Genomic DNA, 26,514 nt, shown 5'->3' with positions numbered 1-26,514 from the left:
GTTTTGTGATGTATTAGCAATTAACATTTTATCTTTGACTATTATGAATCGCTATACAAACACCGAGATGACTGACATGCATTTCATTTATGTTTTTGTAGGTTGAGTTGAATTTTCATGTAATTTTTCATAATAAAATGTTATTATCTGAAATTTTGTTTCCCCTATATCTTCGAAACAAATAGGTTTTTCAAAAATCATCAAAGGACAAAATATTCTTAGAATAGTCCAAGGAACAACCCCCTGAATTTTTGCCGCATGTTTAGGAAACACCCTGTAGATTTTTCCTCATACAAACAAAGATTTTTATGAAGTTTTCACATAATTTCCTTGAACCATAATCTACAATGTAGAATGACAATATTTTCAATTTAAGAATAAAAAAATGTTGGGAAAAAAATTGATGATATGACTGATATATTTTCAATATTCTTAAAAAAAAAACATGAAAAATTTTCGCGGAAGAGGAAAACTATGATTTTGTGAAAAAATAATCGCACAATGCTGCCCTCTACTTATAAGCTTCGTAAAGAGAAAGAAGTGAATGTATAACTTCGTACACCGTACATAGTTTGGTCATCGCAGAAGCCCCATAGGTGAAAATGAATGGTAACCTAACTTCAGAGAATTACCTAACGTTTGACTCATACGCGGAAAGCCATGTGGTGGTAATCCCACTTGAGATGATAATTTAGGAGCTCGTAAGTTAAGTCTAGTGATTGAAAAAAGGTTTACCTGCATTGGCAAAAAAAATCTTTTCAAATAAGCTTCAACGAATAGGTATCTCGAGAGTTTCCTAATCGGCAAAAATAATTCAACATATTCCAGTCATATTATTCAGAACATAGTTTCAACAACAATTTCAACAATGTTATCTCTAGGAAATAAATGTTATACCTGTACCTATATTTTTCTCATTTCATATTCACTTCATAATATCTTCAAGTGAAATTTGACTTAGATAATCCAATTCACAATTTATATCAAGTTCAATTTCGATTGCAAATCTTCAGAGTGGTAATTTTTCGGAAGAGTGCCCACTTATTTTCTCCGGTTTTTTTTTCGACAGCAAACAAAATAAAATACAGTTCTTTCCACCATTATTCCACAATCAAATTTGTCTAAATGGTCTAATTTGGGAATTTATTTTTGTCATAATCGGGAATTTTTTTTTTCATAATCGAGAATTTGACTCATCCTGTGAATTTTATTTCATCATTTCATCTTTTTAAAAATACCATCAACTCAACCTATGAAGAGTTGATTAGACTGTGTATAAATGTTCTATCTTCTCTAATTAACCAGTTTTTCATATCTTTCTTGAACTTTTTCAAATTTCTTATTTCTCTTATATTTTTTGGTATTTTTGTGTACAGTCTTGAGTCTTGTCTTTCATAATTGTCCCTTTCTGTTCTAGTCGAATATTTGTGTTCTTTCAGTGCAAGAGGTATTTTTTTCTGGTAAATGTTTGCTCCTATTTTACTAGCATAAATCTGTCTCACACCTAGTACTTCGGATATTTTGTAGATCTCTTTACTAGAAAAAGTGTATTTTTTTCCATACATAATTTTCAGGATGCACTTCTGAATAACATCTAGGCCTTTTTTATGACAATCCAACCATATCTCTAAAACATAGGTTCCATATCGAAAAGACTTTTTTCCTCAAAATGATCCAAGAAATCTCTCATTTTCGTGTGTACCTCCACTTAAGGATGTTAAGGAACATCCTGCAGATTCTTGCAGACTATCAAAGTTACTGTTCCTCCAAAACTAGACAGGATCTAATTCCACACCCCAATATTCATATAAACCCAACTTGAACCACATTCCTGATAGCCACCCGCCTTTTCGATTTGCCATCAAATTACCAATTGGCGCACACCACCTCAGCAATTACCTCTCAAGAAACATCACACGTCTGCTCCGTCTGGCCCAGAAGACCAAATCCTTGATAATTTCCGCATATATATCGAATTGGCGTGGAATTAGATCGCTCTTAGGACTGACCTTTGGGGGTCAAAGAGATATCCCGAAAGTGATGAGCTGAAAAGTTCAAACAGTCAGAAATAACGGATAATATAGGCGCGATTACAATGAGAGAAGAATAATGCTTTGTTTTCGAGTTTTCGGTAAACAAGGAGATGAATTACAATGCGTATCTTGAAAACAATGAAATAAAATTCGGCTGTTGAGGTTATCGAAGGTCGTATATGCTTGATTGGATTGCATTCAATAATAGATAAGTGGAAATAGAGAAGTATTATTAGAGAATGACATAATGGTTACGGATCCTAGAGGATGAAATCAGAATATACATACGTACTGCAATGTGGGATTTGAAGAACGATATTAATGAAGAGGCTCAATATGCGTTATCCACAATTATTTCTTTGAATATACGGCAAAATTAAGGATGAAAGTGGGCCTGTTAGGAGAAAGTGTTCATGTCTTGAAAAATTGGGAGATTGGACTGGTTCTAACTTACGAAGCATTGCTGAGGGTTACACATCGAGAACGACTTGCCCAAAATGCAACCAAACTCCTATAAAAAGATGGCACTTCAAGAAGAAAAAGAGCAAGTAGCAAGTCGAGAAGCAAGTATGATTTTGTTCTATGCCGAAAGTTTATGGTGTGAACACAAAAGGATTACCTATTTGAAAGAAAAAGGTTTGCTAGCATTTTCTCAAGAAAAAAAGAAAATTAAGAATTCAACCTTGCGGATCTTATATTCGATTTTAAGAAACGAATGATTGGCACATTATGTCATTTTTGAGGTTGCCAGCCTAAAAAATCACACGTTTGTACTATTTGTAGTGAAGAAAACATTACTGCAGATGATCTAAAAGGATCATGTAGGAGCACCATGTAATGAACAAGATAGTATTCATTATTGGAGTTGCTGGAGTTTGCAATTAATTTTTCTTCGATTAGAAAACGTAGTGTTTCATGAGGAGTTTGCTAAAGTGATCAGTCCCAACATGAAGACAAAAGTCTGTCGAGAATTTGCTATAAGCACTGGTGATTTTGATCGTAGAAATTGCATCGAAATTATAAAGAAATATGTTTTGATAGGGCCGTCGAATGTTGAGCTTGATAGATTTTTTTGACAAATATTCAAATGGGAAATGTGCAACCTGATAAATTAAAACAAAATTTGATAGAGATGGCAATTTTTGGAATGGTTGGTTGTTATGGAAATAAAATATACATAATAATTATTAATTATAGTTTGACAACTTATGAAATTTCGGACAGTTTTATTCCCATTAATCATTTAGCTACCTAGACAGGAGAAGTAATACTTTGCTGATTGATACGTGTCCCTAAAATTAATTATTTGCTGTCAATCGGAGAGAACTATACTCTTCATCGACAATTGCGAAATATTTCACGTTTTGTATGTAGATACGAGAGTTAAAACGTTCCAGAACATCAATTAGTTTTAAAAAGTGTCACTTGATGTGTCAAATTAAAAAAAAAAAACTTACGTAACACCGTTTTTATCACTCGAAGTATCTAACGATGAAGCTATAAATCCCATTCTAGCCTAGATAAAGGCTAGTTTTGGAGACAAAACTAACAGGATGTGATCGCTTTTAAAACAGTGAAGAAATCTCTTCATTAATTATTTTCTATGCGGTAAGCGGTTTTGTCAGTAGTGTCAATTAGTTATCAATTTTTCAAATTTATGTTCCTGTCACCTTTCACGATTAATATTCAAATAAATGTTATAGTCCAGATTAAGATAATAACAATGTTTTCAGCTGAAATTTTCATATTTGCGGGATTATTTCGGGTGTCAGATTGATCGATTTTGTGTTTATGTTGGCCTACTCGAAATTTAGTCTAAAACTATGACGTCAGAGATCGGCCAAACCCCGATATAATTGCGCTGGCGAAATCACCAAAACAAATCGCATTGACCTACGTCAAAGTAGGCCTGTGTAGCCGATCCGCTTTCCATTGTTCCAAAACAATTGGCTAGGCTGCAACTAGACGCAGCATCGCGGATTATTTCTAGTAACTCGTCGCTTACGTACGTTCGCATTATTTTAGGCCCTTGAATAAAGACTTTCAGTTCATCTGCCAGCAGGAGTGATGCCCCCCTTTTCAAAATAGAGGGACTTACGCAAGTCGATTTTGCCACCGGTAAATACACAATGTGTCTCTTGTAACAGCTCAATTTAGACGGAGAACAAAAGATGACAGATTTTGACGGGTTGCAGGTGGTGCAAAAAAAGGCTAAACCGATGTGAGGAGGATGACAGGTTAAGTGGTAACAAAGGCGGTCGACCTCAAATAGGAACAGTAGCCAGATCTTCTGTCGGCTGGTTGAAATATTATGGGTGGGTTTTCGTTCGAATGTATTTCTCATTTTTTTTTTGTTCGTATGAACAAAGTGCAATATTTTATCGGAATGTTCGCATTGTTATGATTAGATCAGATCCGCTGAGGAAGAGTTCGTGGTCAAATAATACAGAGTTTTTCGCTTCCCGCCAAAAATTAATTATTTTTTCTCGAGATTCATTAGGAATATCCAATCTCTGAATTGTAAATTATAGACCTCAAACAATTGATTGAGCCTTACATGCCTTATAATTGTGGTTTTTTGAGAGCTTGCCAATTTTAAATATCAATACAAGACAGAAATATTGTTGAAATGAATTTTTTATTATTAAAATCTTTTAGATAATCTCATAGAATTTATTTTTTAAATACGATTTCTGGCATATGTCTGCCTAGCTCACAAATTACATATTGGCTTCCAATACTTCAAGAGTTCCTGTTTTGTCGACATATACAAATGACTTAACATAGCACTATAAAAAGTGATCGAGAGGCGTTAAGTCGATGGAACAGAGGTCATGCTCTAAGGCAAGTTACGCTGCCTTGTTGAAACCAAATGTCGTCGATTTTAGCTTGCTTAATTTTTGGAAACGAAAAATCAGTCAGCATGGTTCGATAGCGCACTCAGTTCATCATAAGCGCAGCTCCTTCTCATTTCGAAAGTGATAAGAACAAATGATGCCACAAGCGTGTAAACTATACCAAAAAGTCAATTATATGAATCTAATAGTGAATGGCTTGAGGATTGTCTGTGCTCTATATAGGGCAATTTTGTTCATTGAGGAAGCCATTTAGCCAGAAATGAGCTTCATGACTAAACACAATTCTTCGGTGAAAATACTGATCTTCGGCCAGTTTCAAATCAGCCCAATTAGCAAAAAGGCTAGGTAGACGATATTCATTAGGCTTTAATTCTTGCGCAAGCTATATTTTATAGGCACGTAAGCCAAGATCCTCACGTAAAATTTTTCACGTGGTACAAGAGTTTAAAACAGCGACGTCTTCTGCAGCAACATTCTCTTCATTACGCACATCTCTTTGTCTTGTTGATGGCTTTGAATCTAGAAGAGTAAAATTAGTGCGAAAATGATCAATAACTGAACTAATTGCTTGCTTTATGAACTTATGAATATTTTTTTTCTCAAAGTGAAATTTCACTATTTCTAAGCGCTGTTCTGGCATCAAACGATTCATGATGAATTGCCAAATCTTACTAAACAGAAATGTCAACACAGTTTGATATTCTCAACTGTTAAACCATGAACAACCGTGTAAACTTCTCATGCAGCTAAATGAACACTTGTTACAAATATTGCTAAATTCTGAGATATCCTTTGTTTGAAGTTTAAATATAACTTTATCGGCATGTAGAGTCCCAAATTATCCTCCAATTTAGCTTCGCTTAGAGTAGATGCTATAGTTACACTTAGTTTTGTTCAGTAAATCAAAGCAATTTGTTCGGCTGAACTATGAGTAAAATACTGAAAAACGTTGAATTCTAAATATTCCTCATGGAAATTGACAGTTTTAGACCAATTCTCTTCAGTTTCAGTCTACTAAAAATCACTGTAGACATGAATTTTGTTACTAACCGTCCGCCTTCAGTAATACCTTCCTATTTGCAACAGCAGGCAAATGGCAGCTAGGTTCACAGTGTCTGTTAAAGTTCGAAACCGGAGCTTAAAAGATTGGCTATCAAAATTCCACCAAAACTGCATAAGTCTCGCATACATCGACATTCACATCTTGTCTTTCTTTCCAGAAATATGTCTTCTAAGAGGAAGTCGCCTCCAACGAAACTCCAAGAAGGCAGCGCCAGCTCGTTGGTCGCTGCTGAACACAACAACCAACTCCCCGGCCTGATCAACAGCGGTAGCGACGGCGGAGGGTTGACAGACCTGGACGAGACGTCTAGCAACAACCTGAGCGACATCGGCGAAGAAGAAGCCAACTCCATGGTGCACAACACTTCCGCCTTCTACAAACTGAGCGAGAGCAGCTCGGCCAGTCATTCGGGCAGTGATATCGACCTGGACGACGAGAAGTCGGCCAAAAACCCCAGACTGATGTTTTCCGAGGCCAACAGCCTACTCATCCCCCCCGCGATCACCAGTATCTCCTCGTTGTCCCTGCACAACGACAGTGAAAGACGTAGAAATAGTTCCGAATGTAGTTCCCCCAGTTCCGAGAAAACGAACATTTACAATAATAACAATATTAGTCTGCACAATAACAATAGTTCCTTACATCCCATGAAGAGGTCCATGGACGACGTGCTGAAGAGGTTGACGTCGAAGATAAACAACGCGAGTTGCAAGGACGACCGTCGGCCTACGCCGACCATGTCACCGTGTTCGTGAGTATATTTTTCTGCATTTAGGGAAATATGCAATACATCCCATAATCCTATAATTGCGGCAATATTCATAGCCAACCGACTTTGAATGGCACCAGGGAAAAAACTATAGTGTCATGTCTGGGGAGCTTGGTGGCCATTCAAACGGCACTTTTCTACCAATTTATTTTTTGAAATTTACACACTTTATATTGCTCTTCTGATGAAGAGCAATATAAAGTATATAAATATAATCACATCCTTTCAATGCTTGCAAGTCTACCGATGTATGTCCGTCGGTTTGAGAGTCTGATATCTAATCAGATTTCAATGAGATTTGGCAGGGGTATTCAGTTTTTGTCGAAGATGGTCCCAAACAAAATTCAGCTCTACCATGCTGAAAGTTTTTCATGATATAAATGTTTCTAGTTTATTCACTTTAAATATGGAATCACGTCACACTTTGTGAGATTTGGGTATGAACCAGTAACTTCTTGTTACTGCTTGAAGCGTATTAAAATCTGAGGATATTTGCTCTCTTTTCTGAATACACATATGTAGTTGGTTTACTCAAAGGGCATTTGGATCTATGCATGTTCAAGTCTGGATCCACAACTTGTCCATATCTTTCAGCACTTTGTATATTATTCAGTTTTCTAATTGGGTATCTCATTATAATCTTCTAGTTTGTACCACAGCTGAAATATCATGGTTTCTGCAATGGAAAATTATCTTTTTTTATGCGTTCTTCATCATATACTCTTAAACACGTTGTGTATTGAATTTAAAATATTGACATTTCGAGTTTTATGTTGCAAGGAAGTTTTTCAGCGCTGATTCTATTCGTTCAAATGCTTCGATAAAGTACCAGGAATGGATAATTGAAAAGCTGTGTTATAGTGATTGGAGGAGGAATTCCTCCTTTCGCTAAATTGGTGAAACTTATTCGGTTTGTCCACAGTGGTCTGTTTTGCCAGTTCATCTCAAGGGTGTAGAAGAAGAATTCAAGACAAGTAACTGAATGAGTCGATTCCTCTAGAAATGTTTTGCTTTATGGAAGTCGATAGAATACATTTGGTTGAATAATAGATATTTTCTGTTACATCAATTGCCAGTGATGATTTCACCACTACCCTTTTTTTATTTGTTGTACAGGTATTTTCTTGCAGATATAATACGATATTGTCTACGTTTTCTTGTTGAACCTTCAATCAAAGTATCCAACAATGATGCATCTAAGATCATCATTGCTGTTTTTTCATTCTGAAACTCTCTTAGCACACACTTGCTGCATAAGAAGTCTAATCAATATTGTTCAGAATCAAGCAATCCTCTTATTCTTTTCTTTCTGCTTATTATACCATATCCGTTGTCTTCATTATAGCTCTTCTCCGCGAAGAAAAGATTCTTTAATAACATTATCAGCTGTATAAAAGGTTGAAAAATGTCGATAACAATGACTCGAATACCGAATCAACAGACTCATTTGTGTACGCAGCCCAAGGAGCAGTTTTTGATAAATTACGGGAATAAATTTCCGTCTTTACGAACAATGGGTCCTTAGAAATCGGTCTAGCGCGGTTTTCTCATTAGAGAAGAAACAAAGAGTTCATTCGTAACCGACAATGGACCGATCGTGAAAAAATTATCGCTTTCTGAGCCTCCAAACGATTGTAGTTGGCTTTGTGCGGTAGCGCAGTAATCAAAACTGAATTATCATTGGGTGGGTTCAGATGATAATCGATTAGCGAGCGGTACACAAGAAGGCGGATGGTACAATGCTGCATTTCACTTCGGCAAAGAAGTTTTTTGAGCTATAGGTACATGTACGGGGTGTTCCTTAATGATATAAAAATGATGAAACTTCATATCAACGCATGTCGTATACGTGCTAACTTTTGAGATACAGACGAGGATATTTCAGATATTCCTTAAGATTTGATTAGTTTTATATGAGGAGGTTTCGTTAAACTGCGATCTAATGGGTCTATTGTGCCCCCCATCAAAGCAATTCTCTCCATAACGTGATCTACAGCTCGCCTTCCAGTTCAAGAGTTCTAAAGAACTCCAGTATCTGGGATGGCTTCAAGGAGGCTAATTCCTCACTTCTACAAGTTTCGTGTCCAAAGCAGATTTTGCGTTGGCTAGTGATGGCGAGGCATTCCTACACCAGGTGATCCGGAGTTTCTTCCTCCTCCCCACAGAATCTGCACTAGTCATTTTCTGCTAGACCCATTCTAATGAGGTGTTTTCTAAGGCGATAATGCCCTGTGAGGAATCCAGTGAGGAGGTGTAGTATATTTTTGCTGAGATCCAGAGATACTTGAATCTCGCAGTGTCAAAGGTTCGAAGAAACTTTTTGGAGTGATCCAAACCTGGAAAATTCCGCCAGAGTGTTTTTCTTTCGGTGTTTTCCTTCTCCTGAAACTCTTTCTTGTAGGTACATTTGTCTACGCCACAGAAAGGTTCTGGGCCGATAAAAGAAGTTTGTGCTCCTTTTCTAAAAAGTGTGTTGGCCTCTTCATTCCCTCTAATTCCTGACTGACCGGGAGCAGATATCCCTTTTGAATCTGATATACATTTTCACTGCATCAAGATACATTTTCTGATTATCATGTCACATGCTGAATCTGAAATCTTTAAATTGGACTATCCAGGCCAAATTTAATTTGAATATGTTTTGAAGAGAAGGTGCTATCAAACTAACAACATGTACCTCGAATACAAAGCATTTGCGGGCACGTATTTATAGGACTTTTCTTCTTGAAATGATTCGAGGAATCTGATGTACCTTCAATTCAGGAACACCCTGTAGAATAACAATCCCAAGCTGCTCTCTATTGAATGAAGGACATTCAATAGGTTCATTACTCAAAGATAGGACAAATTAGAAAAATCGCACCTATATTCATCACTTTTGTTATCTAACGTGATGGATACTTAACATATATGCCCATATATCGAACCGAAAGTGATAACATTCAACACATCTACATTCGTTATGAATGAACGAAAATGCGTTATAAAATTCCGAGCAATAAACATCTAATGCAGTTGATTTATCCATAAACTCATTCTCTAATGGCGAATTACACAACACTCCATATTTAGGTTACTTGTTTCCGTTATTGATCATATCGTATCATTGTTTCCAAGTCTTCGAAAGGTCAGGGGCGCCATTAGAGAAAAGAAGATTCGTTTTATACGCAGTTGGCTGTGCCATTTTTACGCCAACTTAAATTATTGTTCGAATCGTGCAGATAATTCCACGTGGTTTTTAAATGGCGTGTAACAAGACAAAAAACGAATTAAATTATTTTCTCGTCTTTGATATGACATGCAAATTTATGCAGATGGGTTTGGTGAATAACAATATTGTTGCAGCGGAGATGGGAATCAGGTGAAAAAAGTGGTCATTATTTATTGGTAATTTTCTATTACCTATTAACTAGAAAAGAATTCGAGGACAACGTAGTAGCACAAACATCGATCTTTCGACAATGTAACACAAAATTAATTAATGTAACAACATATTTCCTGTTCCTTTTTGCATGCCAAATTAAAGACAGTTCTTTTATGCATATTCATATTATGTCATACATAAAATTACAAGAGTTTGTCTTATCGTATAAACACTTATTTTTCACGAAAACCTACATCGAAACTGGATGGATTTCCCTTATATTTTAGTTTGTGTTAATAGAATACAGTTTATTTTGAGTTGATGATTTTGAATTAAATAAATAAATTTTTGTGTGCATTATGACTGTTTTTTACAGGGATGTTGAATCCACAGCGGCGCTTCAGGAAGCACTTGCCGGCGACAATGTGATGGAAAAAGACAGAAAAATATCAGAGTTGATATTTCAGCTACAAATGGTTAGGGAACAACTACTCACACAGCAAAATCAGGAAGCACCAAAGGTGAGTTGAGAGTTGAATTACCTACTTGTTGTTTTGCTTCTCAATTAAATTCAGAACTATCGGTAAAAATAAATTTTATTATTATATCAATTATTTTTAATCCATGAAAAGACACAACCAGTGTTCTAGAAACCCCGAATGATGTTTTGAGGTTCAATTTTTCAGATTCTGTTGTTCAATTTTCATATATGTCAATTGAACTGATGGTTAAGTCACAGTGAATATAATCACGCTACTCATTTGCTAGATAACAATAGATTTGAGTACTGATTAGTTCATTTTTGCACTGATCAGCCTTTCAGACGGTCGTAAATACCAAGTTTCGGATCAAATTGCCAAGTCAAAAGCATGTCATCCAACAAATCTCATTGTGAGAATTATGAGAAATGGTTTCTTGTGATCTCTTTCACAGGTCGAGTTGTAGTTTTGCAAATTGTCTCTATTCACATTCAATACCCTCTACTTCATTCCAAAACATTGCCATTGCGTAGTTACAACACTCACGACAACGTCAAGTAAAAACGGTCGAGGTCGAAATGCGGTGAGCGGTCGGAAACGTTGGCCAAGCTAGGAATGACGGCCAGGAAGGTTTTGCTGTGTGTTTGGTGGGATTGGCAGGGAATTATTTGCTATAAGTTGCTCCCCTACGGCACAACTGTTAACTCGGAACTGTACTGTCAACAATTGGACCATCTGAAGAAAGCAATCGCTCAGAAGCGGTCAGCTTTGGCAAATAGAAGAGGAATTGTGTTTCATCAGGACAACGCCAGGCACATATCGATAGTGACTCGCCCGAAGCTCCGGGAGCTTGGTTGGGAGGTTCTTATGCATCCACCTTATAGTCTGGACCTGGCACCAAGTGATTACCATCTGTTTCTGTCCATGGAGAACAATTTAGCTGGTCAAAGGAGGCTTGTGAAAATCGACTGTCTCAATTTTTGGCCAATAGAAATGAGAGCTTCTATGAAAGAGGCTTAATGATATTACATTCAAAATGGCAATAAGTTATCGAACAAAACGGCTCATATTTAACCTACATCGGATCATTCTAATTATGGCCTTGTTTCTTATGCAAAAATAATGTATTTCTTTTTGCTCCAACTGTATCTTTGACCACAGTTGTGATCGTTGTTGGTCGAGAACAAAGCAGATCTGTGTAGGCTCAATCTTGTGCAAATTTGTGTCGACATACCGCGTCCTAGAAGAGGCACAAGTCAATTGAACTCTCGCCTATTCCATACGGATGAAAAGTAGCCATTGAAACTAATAACATTACCCTTTGGATCGCATTACATCGAATCGAAATCGTCCCGTCAACGGAACGGATTATATACAGCCGGTTTTATTGTTTTCAATCAGAACGAAGCTAATTATCGGCCGGATTAGATTCATACATTCTATCGAATTTAATTCCGTACGCTCTATTGAATTGATCTTCTTCACGGAGAACTCTAGTTCTTTATTATACAGTTTATGAGCGCCAATTGGCTTTTCTTCGACATGTACGGACTAGCCGTGGATTATACCAATTATTGAGTTGAAAGCCGGGTGGTTAACGTATCATTCAAGGTAGGAATTATATCAATAGAGGTATCCGAGCAGGAAATAGATTTGCAGTAAAAAATTTTTTCAAGATGAAAATGTCTGGAGAAAGCAACGCAATTTTCAACATGCTCCGTATTTATACTTCATCATAAGCTGAATCTTTTTTAAACAAAGGATTTGAAGCTGTTATTTTTTATTGATAAATAATGTATGTGTAAAACTTCAATTCGGTGAGATCTGCTCTAACTGAAATATTAGGTTTTTGTTCAATATTCTGCTTGTATTTTCTATGGTTCTGATGAGGCTATCATCTTGAAATTTCGCAAGTAGGTTGAATTCATTATCTCTAATATACACGCGAAATATTGGACATTTCTTTTCCAATATTTTTCTTGAATCTGATCTTATGATGAAATCCTCTCGATATATTGCAAAAAGCTTGAAAATCGTATTTGTTATCAATACCCAAAATCTCAACTTGGTCGTTCTTTTGATCGCAGATATATTGGATAATATTTTTTTATATCTATTAGTTCTTTATGAAATATTAAAAATTATATATATTAGTTCTTTATAAAACAAGTACAGAAGGCATTGCTACTCTCCAACGAGTTCAAAAATCAAAAACAAGCCATGAAGTGGCGAGTACAAAGGAAAAGGAGAGATTCCTTGGATTATTTTAAGGAAAAAATTTCCATAAACATAGACCCGCAAAATCTTCATTTTTGAGATACATGGTGTTTCGTGTAGTCCTAATTTTTTGGTATCATTATACCAGTTCATCAAAACTTCATTAATCTTCGCTACAGATTGGATAAATACCAAACTTATAATTAATTTATTCATCACAGCTTACTAACATGATCTCTATAATAATTTGGATTTTCCAAAGGATTACTAGAGAATTGTTTGAAATTTTTTTCTCAAAATCACTAGCAGATACGACAAAACTACAAGAAACCAAAAAGTGTTGTACTAGACCAACATATCTTGTTACATTTTTCTAAACTACCAGTGGTCCACAAAAAAAAAAGTTCTGGAGAAAAGAAGCGGACACCTCTCCAGAAAAAATATCATCCTGTAGATTTGCATTCAAAATTAGCATATCACATGATGAAAACTTCAAATTTGAATATCTATCCCAAATTTAAATTGAATATCCTATGGGAGGTGCTATGAGAAAACAACTAGAAAAAAATCAAATTTCAACACCCTGTTACTCAAAAAAAAGCTCTTACGTTTGTTTATAGGACTGATCCGGGTAATCTGTCATTTCTGTTTGTATCAAAATTCAGCAAAATTCTGGAACGTTTTCTGGAAATTCAGAAGATTATCATATTATTTAACTTCAGAAATTCGTATGATGTTAAAAACACAGAAAGCATTAATTTTCTCTTCAATGTTTTCATGCAATGATTTTATTTTTCAGAAAGAGGAGTAACATTTCCAAAGTCTATCAGCAACCGTTAATGTTGTGCTATGGAATCAATTTTAATAAATATCCCCTTCATTTAAATTGCTTCATACAAATTCTTAATAATTCAGTTCACTTTAACTAAACTTCGTAGAGGATGAATAAATGAAGATCAGATCTCTTTTGAAACTTAAGATTGTGTTCTGGATATACAGAAAAGTAGAGTTCTGTTGAAATCTAGTATACTAGTTGATTTAGATCTTCCAACTGATGGTAATCTCCGTTTTTCACTTTACCAATAAAAAAATCTGAGACAACTGAAACTTTTAAACTGTGCTACCTTCTAGAAAAATAAGTCGTGATAACAAATAAATCATTTGTAAATGTTATACCTAGAATTCGGATATCTAGAATCTAAGACTCATCACAATTTTGATTCGAGTTATTCCTATAATTTACTGCATTCTCTTATATAGAAGTATTGAACAATATGTTTGGACTCAATTCCACCTCAAACGCACAAGAAGCAGCCCACCGATAAGAATCTATCGCGAAAACCCGCGATCCGCCGATCTCGCCTGGTCCTTCGAACCGGATACGACAGGGGCGTACCTGGGCGCGCTCGCGTCAGTTCCGCGAGGCGCATTGTCGGAGCACGCTTTGTAGACTTGTGCCGCCAGGAGGATCACAGTAAGCGTGCATTGTTTCAGACAGAATGATTATCGCACACGAGCAAGTGAAGGCTCCCACGCGCAAGCCGCCCAGGATTGGCCGGCACCGTTCCGAGAATTGCACGCCATTGGTCACGACTTGACGGATGAGTGCCTTTGTCCGCGGGCCATGACAGGTGGGATAATAGGCAGGTTAGCGGAGAATGGCGCCAATGACAATATCGAAAAGTGTTTGGCACCGCGGCCGAAGAGACGCGTGAGGAAGGCAGCGGCGTCCGTCGCGGCTTTTCGGGTTAATTGCGTTGTGCAATTTGGATGGGACTCAAAAATTCTGGAGTTATTGCCGTTGGGATTATAGATAGAATGGCTATTATCGTTCAACCGATAATTTGTCGAAAAAAAAAACTAGATGGGATCCGCACTTTAATAATAAGGTTGGCACAAGTGTTTTTTCGACCTTCACTTGCCAACAATTTTCTTCGCCATTTAAAGGTAGGGGAAATCGAGACGTGGATAACTGTTCTTGGAGGTGGTAGTTTTTGCGGTGTTTTGCTGAAATATCGAGTTACACAAACTTAACAGTTTTTGTTATTTAATTACTCTTCTTCAACCGTAGTTCTATGGCTGATGAAGATGAGCAGTAGCTTGAAATATATGCAGATGATTTCGGAATCTGAGAGATGATACTTCGATAAAATCTCTGAATTTTTACAGTTTTCGTTTTTGAATATAAGGAATCTTAAAATCCATGAGACTCGGACACTTTAAGAGCTATTCGCATGAAATTTGATATATGAATCTTAAGGGTACTTTAAGGTTGTAGACTACTTTGCGCTGAAACTGCAATTCCGCTAGATGGAGCTACCCGAAAATTTTTGGTAGATTTGTACCTGGCACACCCATTCAAGTTGAAGAACCGCCCGTTTGGTATTTATTGCCCCTAATAAAATCTCAACTCTCGATGAAGCCCAGCAAAGAGTAAATTTGTGTTTCTGTAAACTTTAGAAATTCAGTTCAGTTAAGATACAGTGGCGTATCCTAGGGGGGGGGGGGGATAAGGGGGATATATACCCCCCAGAAGGAATATCCATTATATGTAACAACCTTATATATCACAATCTTATTATGAGTAAGCAAAATTCTTTGGAAAACTTCTTCAAAAGAAGGAAAATTTGTTATATTTGTTTAGTTATATATTACTAAATGAGATAATTACTGTAAATATTGTGAATACAGAAATGACAATGAACCACTGTCATGGACGTATATCGAATATGGATAATAGAAAAAAATATATGATTATCTCTGAGTGTATGATTTCACAGAGAAAATCATAAATAGTGCATATTGAGATTTCTAGAATGAAAAATTTGAGAACCTAAAAGCAATAAAATAGGTGATTTATTACACTGAGATGGTCAAATGTCAAAATCATCTGATTGAAAGATATAAAGACATGATATTTTTTTATACGTTTTATGAACTGAATAGAATGAAATTTACATACTTTTTTATATTTATCATTTCGATTTGCCTAATTCAATGATGGAATAAAATATGGCATATATTTGGATGAACTTCTACAATGTGAATCAGGAAAATTGAGAAATTTTAGACCATACTTCTTTCTGACATTGTGGGGACAGAACAGGATTTAATGTAACAATGAGTTGGACTCGTTAATATCTCAAGGAAATATAATATACATATAAATAATTGCTTATAGGAATCAGCAATACTCTTATTGGCTATAGGTGAAGATAAGTAATATTCGATTCAATCATCTTTTGAATTGGTAATATTTCTTTTACTTCAGGTAGAAAAATTCTCAATATTTTTCACAATTCTTTGCTTTAAATTCAAATTTGGAATAACGATTTAACGTTCAACTCTTCGAGTTGAAAGAGATGTATATTGTTCTCTTTCTCTAGGGCAATAAATCAAGAGAGTTGAGTTAACGAAAAAGATTATTTAAAAAAAATATTGCAATTTCTTAAACTTTTATGACATGAAATTTTCAAGGAGGTATGTATACAAGAATGGCTTCACGAAGCGAAAAATTTTTACTATAAATTTTTTCAAGTTAATATTAATGAAGGGAGTACGAGAAAATTTTCTTAATCAAGAATTGCCTATTTTCAGGGTTAAATTTAAATGGTATATATTGTAGATAGAGTTTCGGGAATAGGGAGTTTTTCAAAAAAAAAATTTTTTTTTGAGAATTTTTTGTCAGATTTCTGAAATATTAATAATTTTCCATATTTCGGCAAAAATCCAGATACCTTTTTTTCATCTTAATTTCTTTATGACTTTTGAAATTTTCTTTATGATACTAAGCGCTCAAAATGTACTTCTCCAGACATCATTACGAATAAAATCAGCTAGCATATATATTTTAGGAACAGTATCGTTTCTAATTCTAACAATGATTTCATAACAAGTTTTCTACCTTTCCCTATTCTTCAGTGCAATATTGTCATAAACTAGTAATGTACACAATTTTAGCCAATCAGAGAAACCCTACCCTCGTAAATCATAAAAGTGTCATTCATCTCGAGCCATAAAATACAGTCCAAGATTCTATTGGCGTTCATGTTGCAAAAAGGCGTAAACCTTTGGGAGGCGTTCCAAAAAGCATAATTCCATATGAAAAACATCTACACTTAGAGCAAATCAAGCAATTTTAAAAAAATTTTTGCACCAATTCAAAACACATAATATCACTGAACATTTGTGGATGAGTTACTTGAAATGAGAAGTCTCTCTGAAGCTGAATAGTCATTTAAAGAAAGTGTTCAATTTCAAAGTTCGATTTGCGGAATACTATCGATTTTTTTTTGGAAATCGAGACGGGATCTTCAAGTTCACTATATCACGTCATTGTTCACTCAAAAAATGAAATGAATCCGACCTGTACTTTGGAATTGGAATGCACTGAAATTAGCACTGAAATAGCAGTGGTATGAACAAGGTATTGAACACCCTTAAAGTGAACTTTTAAACTGTATCACTGATTTTGATAAATTTTATCATGCGTGTTCTGGTGGATGAATGAAGAGTCAGATAATTCATCACTAATATGTTTTTGTGTTATATGATCTAACTCTTGTAGATATCAGGGGGCTATTGCCTCAAATTACTTGCAACTTTTCACTTTGTATTCATCAAATTTTTAAATTTAAAATTATGACTGTTGTACAAAAATGTGCACTAAACATTTCCCCGATTTTTCGATTCTAAATGTTTTCTGTAATTCATTTGAAATGTATAGAGTGGAAAGTTGCATAGTAGTTTTGTGTAAAAGGCTTTTGAAGTTTGGACAATCGATGAAAAGTAGAGAATAATGTTGACAAACGTTGAACATAAAATCCTGGTAGGATTATCATTGAAACAGAAAGGTTTGCATTCAAAATAAGGGAAGAATTGAAATTTTTTTATGGGAAATCGAATAATTTCGACATTCGAAAGCTGCATGTCTCGGAATTCAATACTAGTTTCATATTTTAACTGAAAAGCGACCTAATTTTGTTCAGAAATTCAAATGTTATTATGTGAGTCAAATAATTACAATTTAGACTGGTGATGCCATACACTCTTGGAAAAACAATCGGACTTCAGCATTTTGCATAGTTTTTCAACAGATTCAGCACCTCATTGAAGTAAGCATGGCCAGGCGGATTGAAATACTTCCCAGGTGTACAGAGACTATACCAAAACCTTTTAGAAACATAATTTCTTCAAGGTTTTGAATATACTCGATATTAATATTGTTGAGAATTGAAGAAATCTTCTCTTATTTGTTTAGTGTTTTAGGAAAAATTGTATTTTCGAAGTACCTACATTATATACGAAAGATGCCTATTTATTATCATTTATCGGTCTACTAGATTAAAAAAGATAGTTTCGAAACTAATGATTTTTCAAAAATGAGGTTTACATTCCGTGATATTCATTATACGAGTATGATACTGTGAGATAAGTTGTAGTTACTTATTTTGTAATGAAATCAACCAACTTCATTTAAAATTGCCTTTTACGAAACGTCTACGATTACGAGGAGAAAAACATTTTAATCGTCATCACGATGATTACTTCGATTAAAAAAGTTATTATTATACGCCCGCAATCTTGATTAGATTCAAAGTCTCCAAAGGACCGTCCTTCATCATAACCGCATTACAATGTGTCTTCTCCGAAGTAGTTAAAATGTATGGAACCTTTAGAAAAGTATCCCACCGCCGGTCCGTTTTATCGTTCAATTCAGTGGCTGGCGCAATCAATTACGGAACCATAAAACCACCATGGAGTGGCCGCAGGAACGCCACACAAAAATGCCGAGTGGTCTAACCCCATGCCGCCGCCGGCCGGAGTACATCTTGTTGTTTTCTAAATTTAGCTTTTATGGGTTTCTCATTTTTCGAGAGAAAAAACGCCGATTTACGACCATTTAACCTCGATAGGTGAATCTGCGAAAGCAGCGCCGCCTGGTTTTAATGAGCGGTAATAAAATCGCCTGATAAAAGCTGTAAAAGTTACTGCAAGTTTTAGACGAGTATCCTGAAAATTTATAAACTTGTACGATAAAGTTGGGTTTTAATGCGGCGATAATCAGCACGTAAGGGTATTGTTGGTTTCCAGGCTGTATCGAACTTAATAAAAACCAACGTTTTTTTTCTTATATTTCCGATTTTAATTTAAAAACGTCAGTGCCTGTTTAAATTTCCATAATTAAAAACCATTTTTATCTACGAATAAAAAAGGTTCACTTATATTGTTCATTAATTTTAGCGATGGCAATACGTCAGCAAAAAAAATTGTTGCCAGACTTTCGAAACGATCCTTACAAAATAAACTCTGAGATTATATTTGAAGTTTCAATATATTCTGGAAGGTCCGTTGAGAAATTCATATTTTGGGATCAAAATAACCCAGTACCCACCATATATCTTTTCTATATTGCTGATTTGTGATTAGAAACTAATATCGCCATTTTTTGGGATTAAAAAAGCATAACAGAAGGCCGTCCAACTATCCAGTGAGTTCGTTTTTATTTCCATCTTTCATGTGATGTTCTCTGTTTTTTGGCCTTTTACACCCTTATATTTACTTTATTCGGTTTCCCTCTTGTATTGAAAATTTTTTGGTTTTTGGATTAATACAACTCCTAGTTTTATTTCTCATGATCTTTTCATTAAGAATAAAGGATGTTGGAATTCAATTTCTCATCAGGCTTTTGGCGTTTCATTGTAGAAATCAGGTTGAAGAAGATAAGTTGTCGTATAAGGGTAATTATTCAACCAATCTGTAGCGAAAATTATTAAGCATTTGATAATTGGTATTGTCATCACAAAGAAGGAGGTCTATAAAAAACACCTGTATCTCGAAAAAAAAAGCGTTTGCGGGATACAGGACTTTTCCTTCTCAAATTAAACAAGGAATCTCTCGTTTTCCTCCGATCAAATGAACCTTTCTACAGACACTGGTGCAATATTTCTGGACATTGAAAAGGCATTTAATGAAATGTGGCATCAAGATCTGATATATAAAATAAGGTTGATGAAATTCACAATCAAACTTACGAGGTTTGTACCTTGAAAATAGAAAATTCGGAGTGAAAATCGATAGATTAGAGGAATTCAAGCCGGAGTTCCCCAAGGATCGGTGATAGGACCGCTATTGTTCAACTTATACATGGGGGACATACCGAAAATGAATAAATAGCACAGTCTGCAGATCACACCGCTATTAACTATCACAGTAGAATGCGCAAATCAATTACTAGGCAGTTACAGATAGACCTAGATGAATTGATGGAATACTTCAAGAAATGGAGATTCAAAGTGAATAAAACCAAAACAGTTGCAATCTACTTTGGAGGAACAACAGTAAAGAAAGAGAAAGCAGGAAACGTCGAAATAGAAAATCAGACGATAAAATTGAAAAAGGAGGAAAAAATATCTGGAAGTAATTCTACATAAAAGAATGAACTTTAGTAAACGGAAGAAAACAGAAAAAAAGGCAAGGCAATGGTACGGTAGACTCTACCCGCTGCTCAACCCAAGAAGTAAAGTTTTCTTGAAAAACAAGCTGAAGATAATGAATATAGTGCTATTACCCAACACTACGTATGGAGGAGTCTCCTGGTGTAATAAGGAAGACAATAAGAAAGATCAGGTACTAAGTACATTAAATACAGTAATCAGAGCAACGGGTGGCACCCCATGGTATATCAGCAACCAAAAAATAAGAGAAGCATTGAAAATCAAAATTATTGAGGAAAATGGTAAACAAACAAATAAAGAAGACAATAGAGACGCTAAAAGCGTACGTACTAGTATAAAGAATTAAGAAAGATAATACAAAGTCCAACAAGAAAATCAGACAAGAGGAAATACCTTTCTCAAAGAATCGAATAGGGAAAAATAGTGTCATGCATAAGAGAGAAAACTCTTTCTAATGAACAACAGTAGAAAATTGGAGAAATTATAGTAGAGGCGTAGGGAATAAAATTGCAGTCCTTATACAATAAGAAGACCTGTGTTTTCCAGTTCTATATAAATTTCGTCTTCCCGTTTATTTCATTCCAGGACCCATCCAATCTCGGCTAATTGTCCTGGCACCGACGACTCCATCGCTTTAGTCCATCAGAGAGCTAATTCGTCGCGTCATCAAGCCACCGTACCCGCGTAGCGTATAAACGTAACGTATGCAGAATAACACTGAAATATTGAATAGATCCCGTACAGAGGCAGGTCACAAAGACTTCAAAAGAGCATCCAGCCCGATCTGAATACAGATCGGACCGTCTGAAATATGCAGCACAGAGAGAGGGCTGGATTGTGCTTCTTTTGTCGTAGCCTCCTCGTTGTTTGCTCTTTCTTCTTGACGCCGGTTTTGATTCCGACGATGTGTCTCTTTCGAATTGAATTTGCATATCGGAGTCGGACCAGCCGAAGGCTGAGTGTGCTACGGACCGCACACAATGACGTCAAAGGGAGCCTTGTGTTTTTTTTTTTTTGTGGGGATGGGGGTATGAATTAAATATGGCGTCTCGAGGGATGAAGGTGGTTTTTGAAAGGAATTTCTGGTGAATGTATTAGTTGAATCGATGGTTCGGTTGTCACGAAATCTCAGAGAAATAAACGTAGATATATATTCTGCTGAGATAGAGTGTTACAAAAAATTATCAACTTCAAATAATGAAGCAGAGATTAATCTCAGTATTAAGCGGACGAGCTTGCAAAAAGTGCATCAAGATTAAGACCTGCTGGACCTGAGCCTTTCTGTGGGATAGGAAAAGACCAATACAAAGCTGCGGTCCAGCTATGGGAGTTGAACAGTAGGACAATCCACTGGACTAACACTCCTGACTTGCTCAGGCAAAGAAATTCGTGAAGATTTCACCTACTTACACCAGAAAACTCCTGAAGCTGTCACGAGCGGAGCTTCGGGTGATGGTGGGACTGCTGACGGGGCACTGTCGGTACAAACATCATTTGTACCGTATGGGTAAGTCAGCAGACGAGATTTGCAGGCTCTGTGGATCGGAAGTAGAAACTTCGGAACACTTGATATGCAAGTGTCCAGAGCTGGCTGGCCTAAGAACCATTCACATGGGCAAGCCGGTCCTGGATACCAGAGAGGTAATGGCCAAGGCCCCTAGGGAGGTTGTCAATTTTATTAACGTCGTTGACGACCTCCCTGGGTTTCTATGAATGAGTAGGGTAGTGAACAAAAGATCTGCATGGTCGCAGTTCCCGGAAGGCTCACCGAAGCAAAACGACCCCAGTTCAAATAATAATAATAATAATAATCTCAGTATTAGCAGAGGAAATGTGAACGGGGCATCATATATTGCAACGTATGATACAAGAGCACAGATAAAAACCTCAGCAAAAACTCTGTCTCCTCGTATTTGTTTATAGAATAAGCTGACAAACTCTCACGTGAGAGATTCTTTACCACCACCAGGCAGTACTTCATCTCCAACAGAGTATTCGAGGTTTGGAACAAATTGCCGACCGAGATAGTTTGTGCGCCTAGTGTGAACAGTTTCAAGAACAAACTTGACTTGTGGGCCTCACAGAATGCACTGTGTTTGTGAAATTGAATTCTTTTTTTTTTGTGAACTTTTTTCATTCAATAGCACGAATTTTGTTTTCATACCTTTCTTCTTATAATTTTTTTTCAATATTTTTGTAATCTTGTAATTTGTGACAACATTACTTATTTTAACATATTTTAGAGTTTACAGGCTAAGCCTCAACTATGTATCACGTTATAATAATAATAATATTTATATTGAAGAGATTTTTCTCCTTCCAAACGAAATATTTTCCATCTTTCCTTTCATGAACCAAATGAACCAGAAAGGAGTGATAAATGTTCTGTTTCCCTTATGCTGGTTAAAAGTTAGCGAACCCATTCCAAAAAAGAATCTGAAACTGAAAGGATACCTTGGAAACCACCATCAAATCTATAAATAGGACCACTGTCCACCAAGTGGTCAATAGTTTCTTCTACACCATTTGAAGAGCATACTATTGCAACGACCATGACCAGTCCTAAGTCGATTCAAAGTACACCAAATTTTCCTAGGAAGATTGAAACCTGGAACTTTCTCTGAGAGGTCAACGATCAAACTTTTGTTGAAGACATTACAAGAACTCTATTCCGAGCCCCAAATTTCCTTGTCACTTTCATTAGATTCAAGAAAGGTATCAATCCATAAAGGTTTACGCGACTTTAATCTGGCAGTTCTAATATCTGGGAGGTAAGATACAATTGGAAAAAAGTTCGGAAGAAATGAAATTTATGCCAAGATTTCTTGACTGCAACCTGTCTACAAATATGAGGCGGAAGTATATGTGATAGCAATCGTAACCAATGTAAAGGTGTAGATCTAATAGTTCCACTGATAATTCAGATAGAAACGTTAAGCTGTGCATACATTTTATGAACAGAAGCACTATAAAACCATCAGCAGAAAAAAACGAAGGCCAAAGCTGCTATACAACAATATGTACAATGAAATGTACTATGAATATTTGTGAAACTGTACTGTTTTGTTCTACAAGGTATGGCAGAATTGAAGAAAATATATTTTACATATCAGCTATCAAATTCGAACGCAACGAATGATACAAAGTTGTGGTTAATAATTATCATCTTAGTATGCAGTGGAAGTATGCTGGGCCCATAACCTGTAGTTATCATAGTAGTACGCAGTTTAAGGAGTGATGAACTGAACGCAATATTTTATTCTAACAAATTAATTGACATCAAAACAACTACTATCAATGTTACATGAGGTAACTAAAAATTATCGAGTGCATATCAAAAATGTATTCATTCCAACAAAAGTCCGATTCACACCACTAAATTTCGAAGTCCACATTCGGGTTTCGTCGCATAACCGTTCTACCAGTACCCAAACAATAATTCAACCCATTTCTTTTCCCTTCTCTCTACGCAGCCTCCATTCCTCGCATCTCTGGGATAATTCCGAGGAGAGAGATGGCCGCGATAACTCGGTTATTAATGTTTGTCATAAGCGCCTGCCACTAATTAATAAAAAGAAAGATTTACGAGAGATAAAAACGACGGGCCCGCTCAGCTCGCGGTACAAACAATAAGAGGAATGTCTCATAGAGGCGAAGTATTGAAATTCTTGGTTTTCTCACGGGACAACGCGACTCCGGGTTCCGTATAGCCAGGCGATATTAATTTGGCTGTCGTCGACGCTGCCGACTCAGAAATGGGACACGCGGATAGGTATGGACTGCTAGCAGGCCATATATACCTATCAAGATCCTCTCAAAACTTCGGAATATGTTATGGCTTAGATGGATTTATGGGCATGGACAATGACGGCCGACCGTAAATGGCTTTGTTCCCTCGGAATTGGTGCTAAGTATTTGGTGCCTTGCTTCGGGCAACTCGGCGGTTTTTGTGAAAGTCCGAGACGTGAGTAATGAGGTGCGATATTGAGTTATTCTCATGGATGTGAAGAGGAAAGGATGTGTGGCGCAATTCTGCAATTGGCATTTTGAGGAAACATCCTGCGAATGATTCTTGAAAATATTTTTTTACTCCGATTGCCAGCGTTTAAAGGATTGGAAGAATTTAGTGAAAAAGTAAATGTAGAAAAATAAGGAAAGCACTGACATATAGATACCTATATGCCTATAGCTTTGTGGTCTCCTAACATCACGTCAGTGCTTTTTCATTTTTTTCGTAATTGTGCTTGCATTAATAATTATTCTGAAAATTTTTTGAAATTTCTAACAACCATTCAAATTTTGTCATTTTGTGTCATATGAAACGATTTCACCCAATCATGTCAACATTAAACTGTTTATTGTATTCAGTCCAAATTTCAATCACTATGACAACACGGTTCAGTTTGACAACTTCACTCAAATTAATTTCAAAACGTCACGTTTTGGCATTGCGTATGTTCAAAATATAACTAAGTATGAATATGCTAATCAAAGACAAATTCCCAGTAATACAATCAAAAGTTATAAATATATTTGGGGAATATTTATGGATTTTTGCTACGAACGAGAATATGAATTGAATGAACATAGGAATTTAGAAGAATTGACGTTGATACTAAAAGATTGGACGGTTAATATGAGAAAGAAAGACGGGATCGAATATAAAGAAGCAACGGTAAACACAATGTGGAACGTTTTGTGCAAACTCTTGCAAAAAAGTACTAAAATGACTATAACATTATGATTGACCAGTTTAACAATATATTATTCAAATCAGCCCGAGATGGCCATGATGCAATGGTAATAGATCATCTATAATAGAGATCAGCAAGGAATCTAATATTTAGTTAAATTTTACTAGTCATAAATTTTTTTGTCACAAAATTTTCCGCCAAATATCTCTAGGGTATTGACAAATGCTTCATAATTTTATGACAAGTTTCTCAAGCTCGTGTCTTGGTAACAACCCATACCTTACCAAATAACGAGCTTTCTATTGTCATAAAATTATCTTGTCTATTATCAATGTCCTAGTGATATTACTACTGATAACGCGATTAACACGAAATATTACACAAAATTTGAAATTATTATTTTTAATTTTCGAACTAAGTGAGATTTGTTGTCATTGAAATACATGCTTGAATTTCCTATTGTTCTGATGACGCTATAAATATGAAATTTTGCACGAAGCTTGAAATTGTTATTCCTAATTTCACTCAAAACCTCATTCTGATTGGATTTGTTGTGACGGAAGTTTTTAGTATTTCTTTTCCAATATTCTTCTTGGATTTTCTTTTTTTCTGATAATGTGAACCGATTAAACTCAACCGTGGCATTTGGGAGCCAAACCTAAATCTAAATCTAATTTTTTCTATCGTTTTACGGCTGAACAAATAGACAAAATCGAATATGAAGACCAATTCCTCATCAATGAGTCGAACTGATGACGAAAAAATAGAGTGATCTGTTTGGGCTTAAAAAACCCCAAAATCAGGAAATTCCCTAACAAATCCCGTACAAGCCTATAGTTCAACCGGAACAACCCATCAGTGCCGTAACCGCTAGTCGGTCCTGCCCCCCTACAATTTTTCATCGCGCGAAGAAAAAACGCGTAGGTGAGACAGATCCAGCTGAGCATGGGATAACTGATGGAAAGCCCAGATAAAGGGAACAGACGGGGGGGAATCCCCGCAGACGAACAATTCATCAACAGCGTGGTTAGAAATTGAAAAATGTCCCTGTTTAATTAACACCAACAGGCAGGACGGTTCCTACGCTTTTTATAGAGACCGTGCTGTTTTTTGGGACTTCATTTATCTTCTCTATTTAAATCTTCGTCCTTTATGGTGATGGAGGAGATACACGCTCGAGGAGAGAAATGAGATATGAAGTGCAGGTTGCGTGAATTTTGAGCGATTGTCTTCGTCTAGGACCTGACCACGTAATATAACAGAGTTATTGCTGGTAGAGAATTTTCGACGCTTCATTAGTGCCTCTCGCGAGTTCGTTACTAATGATATAAACAGTGTTCCAGACTATTAATGTAAGTCGGTGGCAAAAAAAATTCCATCAATTATTCTTGATTTTTGTATGAAGGACTTTGCATGACAATTAGTTACAGTTATTTTTAATTTCAATTTTATTTGTTACTTCATCATGAAGAACTTTTTTTTATATATTATTTTTTGGGCATCGTAAAAAAAGCTATTACAATTTCGACTGTGTCAACACAAGTTCTGCAAGTAGTTTTTGGTGTTCAAAGAAATAGAGC

At 36.0% G+C, this 26,514-nt stretch overlaps 1 protein-coding gene across 3 annotated transcripts in view; it reads left to right on the top strand.

Annotated features, from left to right (window-relative positions):
* Nucleotides 1-26,514, top strand: part of LOC123684156 (transcription factor SOX-13) — a 295,003-nt gene that overhangs the window by 204,053 nt on the left and 64,436 nt on the right. For all 3 annotated transcript variants that reach the window (XM_045623310.1, XM_045623309.1, XM_045623311.1), the window contains 2 exons: nt 6,112-6,705; nt 10,464-10,608. In XM_045623310.1, coding sequence (XP_045479266.1) covers nt 6,112-6,705; nt 10,464-10,608 — 739 coding nt within the window. The remainder of the gene's footprint in view (nt 1-6,111; nt 6,706-10,463; nt 10,609-26,514) is intronic.

The sequence above is a fragment of the Harmonia axyridis genome, chromosome 7 (assembly GCF_914767665.1).
Source record: "Harmonia axyridis chromosome 7, icHarAxyr1.1, whole genome shotgun sequence".
Classification (NCBI taxonomy): Eukaryota; Metazoa; Arthropoda; class Insecta; order Coleoptera; family Coccinellidae; genus Harmonia; species Harmonia axyridis.
Note: the sequence above shows the minus strand (reverse complement) of the source record. Positions and strands in the feature narration are given on the sequence as shown.